Source organism: Sinocyclocheilus rhinocerous, unplaced genomic scaffold (assembly GCF_001515625.1).
Source record: "Sinocyclocheilus rhinocerous isolate Xijiao unplaced genomic scaffold, SAMN03320098_v1.1 scaffold620, whole genome shotgun sequence".
Classification (NCBI taxonomy): Eukaryota; Metazoa; Chordata; class Actinopteri; order Cypriniformes; family Cyprinidae; genus Sinocyclocheilus; species Sinocyclocheilus rhinocerous.
The window spans coordinates 165,196-171,772 of NW_015637138.1; the positions used below are offsets into that span (position 1 = coordinate 165,196).

At 34.9% G+C, this 6,577-nt stretch overlaps 1 protein-coding gene across 1 annotated transcript in view; it reads right to left on the bottom strand.

The window, feature by feature from the left end:
* LOC107748596 (junctional adhesion molecule C-like) overlaps nt 1–3,869 on the bottom strand; it is an 11,212-nt gene extending 7,343 nt beyond the window's left edge. The window contains exon 1 of the mRNA XM_016563473.1: nt 3,707–3,869. Within this exon, the coding sequence (XP_016418959.1) occupies nt 3,707–3,755 (49 nt within the window). The 5' untranslated portion in view covers nt 3,756–3,869. The remainder of the gene's footprint in view (nt 1–3,706) is intronic.
* Nucleotides 3,870–6,577: the final 2,708 nt, after the last annotated feature.

Consider the following 6,577-nt stretch of genomic DNA (forward strand, 5'->3'; position numbering starts at 1 on the left):
TGTGTGTGTGTATATGTGTATATATATATATATATATATATATATAATACCTTGCTACGTGTACTGCGTTAGGCTAAGCGAGACTTGTCATTTGCACTTACATATTGCTGCTCTTTTGTTAGTTTTGATTGCTTTTATTGTCCTCATTTGTAAGTCGCTTTGGATAGAAGCGTCTGCTCAATGACTAAATGTAAATGTAAAAATGTAAATGATATTTAAAGAAAGTAAAAAATGTAAGCATTTTTACTAGCATGACAGCACAAAAACAGCACAGCACACTTGCCAGCGAACCAGTCTCAGTGTTCATGGTGTATGAAGAATTGTAGAACTTGCTGCTGGTTTTCGGGTCTTCTGGCAGCTCCTCGTTGTTTTTGAACCACTGATAGTGTGACTGTGGAAAGCCTTCGTTCTCAATACAGCGCAGTTCAGTGCTTGAACCCACTGTAACTGCCTCCGGCACACTACACCTGGGCATCACCGGCTTCACTGCAACACATCCACAACAAAACTAAAAATATATATAGCCCTATTAAATTGTTTCCATTGTAATATCTGTTGTACTGGCTTTAATTTAGTATGATTTTAATAACATTGTGTGCGGGCAGGATCATTTTTCATTACTGTACTACATTAATGAGAATATAATGAGTATCACTGTTGAAAATTAATATCAGATATGACCCAGTTCTGGACATGTTTTACATGAAATGCTCTCTACAGTGTAATTATACTAATTATCTTATTTCAAACATCCTTCTTTGATTATTTTCTTATGTTCTAATGTCAAAGACGAAAAAATCTTATGCATTTCAGTAATGGGTGACTCAGTTTCTCAGTTTTATCTTTTCGACTTTTTATAATGTTTATGGGAAGCATAATGGAAGAATAAACGTTGTAAGTATCTTGGGGAAACTGTAACCAGACCTGAACACATTTCTGTTGAAAATTCATGGACAGATTTAGAAGAGCTTGTGTGTTTTTTCAGTTTCGGTCTGTCCGCACCAACTCAAAAAGGCCAGACAGTGTGACATAATGAAAAGGCAAATATGAAACAAATTATTGGCAAAGCCTGACAGTCCCAATAGGCTTCGCTCATATGAGAAAATAATTTGGGGTTTAGGGCATTTGCTATTTCCAGATGCATTTTCCACTTTCACATAATCTCATGAAATCCACAGAGTGTATTTACAGTGATCCATATGTGACAATCTGTGGCTTTAGCATCAGATTAAAATCTTACCATATGGACTTCTGCAAAGCATGAGACAGACTTCAGTTATCATAAACCAAACATCTGTGGCGTTTTATCATCACCTAGACTGACAAGCTCGAGGAATAGCTACACATGGGACAGTTTTGTACTGATGAAGTGAATTCTGCTGCATTTAACCACTGTAGAGAGGCACATTATGGGAGACTAGAGCAGAGTCATATTGCCACAGCTGGAGAACGTCAAGGTTTCTGGTGACGGTTCTAAGGCTGACTTTCCCATCGCATGCATCATGGTCTATTTTTACATCTGCTGTTGACATTTCCCGATTAGACAAGCTACATTATCCACCACTGGGAAGCATGCGGTCACTGTATGGAAGCGACAATGTTAGAAAGGTCCCTGTTTACATCAAACAAAAGAATGCTGCATTAATATGAGATTCATTTTTCAGCAAACAACTTTTAAGATTAGGAAAAGCTCATGTTTTTTTTGTTTGTTTTTTACTTTAGTTGCATTATTTTTCTTCATATGTGTGTGTTTTTATAAATACATACATATATATATATATATATAGTTTTTTGTATAATTAGTCCAAGAATGTGTATGAATAATGTAGTGTGTGTGTGTGTGTGTGTGTGTGTTTATATATATATATATAGAGAGAGAGAGAGATGTTTGTTTTGTTATTGTAACAGTTTAAAAAACACAAATCCTAATAACACCTTTCTGCATTTCCACTCTAAACAACATAACAAAAGCCCCCTTTTTAATATGCGTGTTATTTTATGTTAATTGTGATTTCAGTTTACGGTTGTTTTGATGGCATACTTTGTGGATAATTACTGTACAAGACAATAGCTGATTGTTGTAGCATTTCACATGACATACTAACTAAAAGTGCTATTCCAGACTTTACAAAGAAGTGACCTAAAAAGTGACGGGAAAAAGAAAGAGTGGGAGAGAAGGGGGTGGTGGTGTGATCTTTGACTTGAGACATTCTTTATCGCATGATTGTTTACAAAAACTCTTCTCCACAGTTCTGACAGCACTTTCTAGTTTACAAAGACCCCGCCACTGGTCAAAGTGAAATTAGGCTGAAGTTGAGCCCATTTTAAAGTATTTTGGTATTCAGGACACATTGACCAACAGCAACGGCTTTGAGAATGAGTGAATGAAGCTACACCTCTTCACACATCACACAACTTGCACAGAGGCACACTGTGCTGAGAAGAAAATGAAAAGCTCTGGTCGAGTCCAATAACATGTGACCGGCAATACCTCAAAAACATGTCAGCTACAATGAAATAATTCAACAATAAACTTAAATAGTTGATTTTCTACCCTTGTGAAAAAGAAGTGGGCTTAAGTGCATTGAATGTGTTCTTACAGTGTACTTCAAATCTTAAAACCATATATTTTTAGAACACTATATTGATAATATAATATTACTGAAATAAAAAAAAGAGTACTTAAAAAGATTACACTTTCATGACAGTTTTTTTTAACACAATTAAACTTTTAAAAATGTCAAATTAAAAGTTTTACTTTAAACTACTTATTCTTTTAATATACATTTTTGTCATGATTTAAGTACTCTTATTTTAATGTGTTGACACTAAATACTAAAATACTAAAGCACATATAAAGTACTTGATTTTAATTTTAACTGTAGTGTGTTTTTCAATATTTAAAATGAACATATTTTAAATGTACTAAATTGCATCTTCATCATTACAAATGTGAAAATACAAATATATTTAATGACATACACATTTCAATAGAAATGACATTAGATTCTAGTTTACCATAAATGCTTGCCATTTCATTTGGCAGTACACTTTAACTAAAAGCAATAGAAATAATTATTAAATTACGCATGTCAAAAAACACTCTAGTTTAATTAGTTCAACTAATTATTACATTTAAACTACAATGCATTTTCATTTAATTGTAAATAACATGCAATTAATTATATTCAGTTCACTCATTTCAAATAAGTAATTTTTTGCTCTTTTTAAAAGTATGCTAAAGTGGACTTCTTTTTCAAAAGGGTATTAATCTGATTAAAACGACTCTAAATTAAGCTATTAACACACAGAAGCATACTGAGGAACACAAACAAGAGCTGTGTCTCAACTCCTAGTGAACTACCTACCTAAACAACATCTTCGAGTATATGATGTTCATATTAGAAACGTTCGAACGCGGTCAAAAATGCTGTCAAAGCAGGCAGTTCACTGGGTATTGAGACACGCTCGTTGTATTCCACTGTTGGGCGATATAAACCAATCACTCCAGCAGTGAGTAACATTCCCATCTTACTAGAAACCGCGAGCTGTGTTTACAAAAACTGAGCGTGGCGTTAAATGGCTAACGGTAGTAAAGCATTAGCAGCAGGGGTCAGCGCGAGAATGCCATCACACGGATCCACGACCGCCACAATTCAACAAGACCTACTCACTCATTTACAGCAGATGAAGAAATATTACTCACACAGCCATGAGAGGAGTACCAAGGAAAGCGTTTGACGGCCGATCGCCATTTTGAACCGATGTTTTACATACAAATTTAGCTTAGCTGTCCAGACGACGGGGTGAACAAACTGTAGGAGGATGCTGCCCGCTGATGAGTTTCCATAGCTACAAGGACATCTGAGCGGAAGAGAGAGGAGGGGCTGAGGCGGCGCTCGCGGACTTCCGGTTGATGATGAGCATTAACGTGAGGATTAAATTGGAGAATAATGTATTCAAATAGTATTTAGGCGTATTTGAGATCTAAATCGATAATTATGTCAATATGTGGTAATTAGCATTAGGAGTATTTCTCGGATAAGAGCGATACATGTCAGCTTGGGCGTATATATATTTTTCCAATAGTTTAAAATCGGATTTAAAAGACAGCGTGAACACAGAAATAATGTATCTTACATTAAAATGATCAGCTGAATTAATGCGTCTAGCATAATTTTCACATTTCAACACCAGATGGCAGTGTTAGAGAGGATAAAGATAATATCTGGGGTCTGTACACGTAAATATCATTACTTTATACATTAAACATTTAAAATATGTATACAATATTTTTTATGAACTTTTGTGGTACACAGTTTTAGTTTCGTGTTCATCTAAACTTGTCTTTTTTATTAGTGTAAGACACTTCGTCTCTTATTCAAGTGGCTAAATCAGTTTCTTTAAACAGACTCTTTCTAAAATGAATTACCACCAAAAGGTTCATATATTGTTGTGATGATTAGATGAGTGTATGAGAAGTGTGTGATATTTTTAACAGTTAAAAATAATTTTGCAGATAATTGTTTGAGTTGCCAAAAAAGGCAGTAAAAAGTAAAAACATAACAGTTTCTGTCTGCATCCCAGCTGAGCAAATTGACACCTCACACCTGGTTACACTTTTTTTTTTTTTGCCGTAAAAGCTAATGAAATATTAAAACACAACAGTTTTAGTTTCGTGTTCATCTAAACTTGTCTTTTTTATTAGTGTAAGACACTTCGTCTCTTATTCAAGTGGCTAAATCAGTTTCTTTAAACAGACTCTTTCTAAAATGAATTACCACCAAAAGGTTCATATATTGTTGTGATGATTAGATGAGTGTATGAGAAGTGTGTGATATTTTTAACAGTTAAAAATAATTTTGCAGATAATTGTTTGAGTTGCCAAAAAAGGCAGTAAAAAGTAAAAACATAACAGTTTCTGTCTGCATCCCAGCTGAGCAAATTGACACCTCACACCTGGTTACACTTTTTTTTTTTTTGCCGTAAATGCTAATGAAATATTAAATCACAAGGAAAGAATATGTTTATTTTTACTTCAAATAAAAAATATAACCTTTACCAATCATTTTTAGAGAGAAAAAAAGAAGAAACAGAATCTATACACTGCAGTAGAAGACAGAAGTAAATATTTATTAAATATTTGGTATATCACCACTTTCATCAGCCACTTTTAATTCACACACACACGCACACACACGTTTGGTTTCCATGTTTTATGGGGACATTCCATAGGCGTAATGGATACTGTACAAACTGTATTCTCTATCCCCTTACCCTAATCCTACCTCGAAAAAAGGACAAGGATTTTGGATATTGCCATCTTTGTAATGTAGGGTATACCTGAACCGCACACACACACAAACACACACACACACACACAAAAATTACATATAACATGGTGAGGACAGTCATATAGAATTATGGGTACAGTTATGGGTACAGGTCAAAGGTCACCCTGTCATGTTATAACTTGAATGCACTATTCACTTCTTGGGCTCGAACCACACCATGCTCAACAAGGGACTTAGCTTATTATGTTGTACAGTACTATTCACAGAAGCAAACTAAGAAAATCAATTATTAAATGGCATTTTAATTAGGACAATGAATCTTATTATTAGTCTCCCTTAGAAAACAACATAGGATGTTCATGCATTCATGCCAAAGTATTTTATACTTAAATTAACCTTTTTTACATTTAGCAACATTTTGTGCCACTGGTGCACAGCCGAAGAGACAGCCTGCATCACACCCCCTCTCGCCACTGTTACACTGTGTTTGCACACATTGCGACCAAACTGTCCAGCTCTATAGGCGCCTGCTGCGTCTGCTCAGAGTGTTTGAACGCTTTAGTCCTCTACAGAACAACGACACCTTCGGAGCTTCATTCATTCTTGGCCTGGCATATATTTATTTATATATGATGCATGATGTCTTGAATACACATTCACATGCTTGTTTGTGCGTGCAGTGAAATGCCTTCCTGGATGGAATCATCCAACGGTGCACATGAATCTGAAGATCATTTCAACAGCTACTTGATCTGCATCATCAGAACATATGTGACCACGAAACCATGGCAACCATCTCAGGTGCTCTGGCAAGCTGGAAACAAGGCCAAAGGAATGTGTTTCACAAGCCTGCATTAGTGTTAAATGGTGTTACACCTCGCATCAAAAGCAAACACTAGGAGAAAGATGCCAAGGTCATTTAAATATATAGTGTTGATAAGTGTTATTTGCTATATCATTCAGCAAGATGATTGTGTGTCAAATTTATTTGTAAAGTGCATTTCACAATACAAATCGTTTCAATGCAGCTTACAGAAAGTCATACTATGTCTATAATGCTTTTGATGATATATAACGCTGATGTGATCCTCCGATTTTATATCTAGCTATATTGTAGCGCATTTTTATAAATTTTTAATATTGGTCAGTAATGTTGTTTTGTTCTTTAGCGAGAATAATTGATTCTCAAAAAGTATTATGATCAATTGTTGCAGGAGAAATCCAATTATTCATTGTGTATCTTTATAATATACTGACAGCCACCAAAAAACAGAAAGTGATTA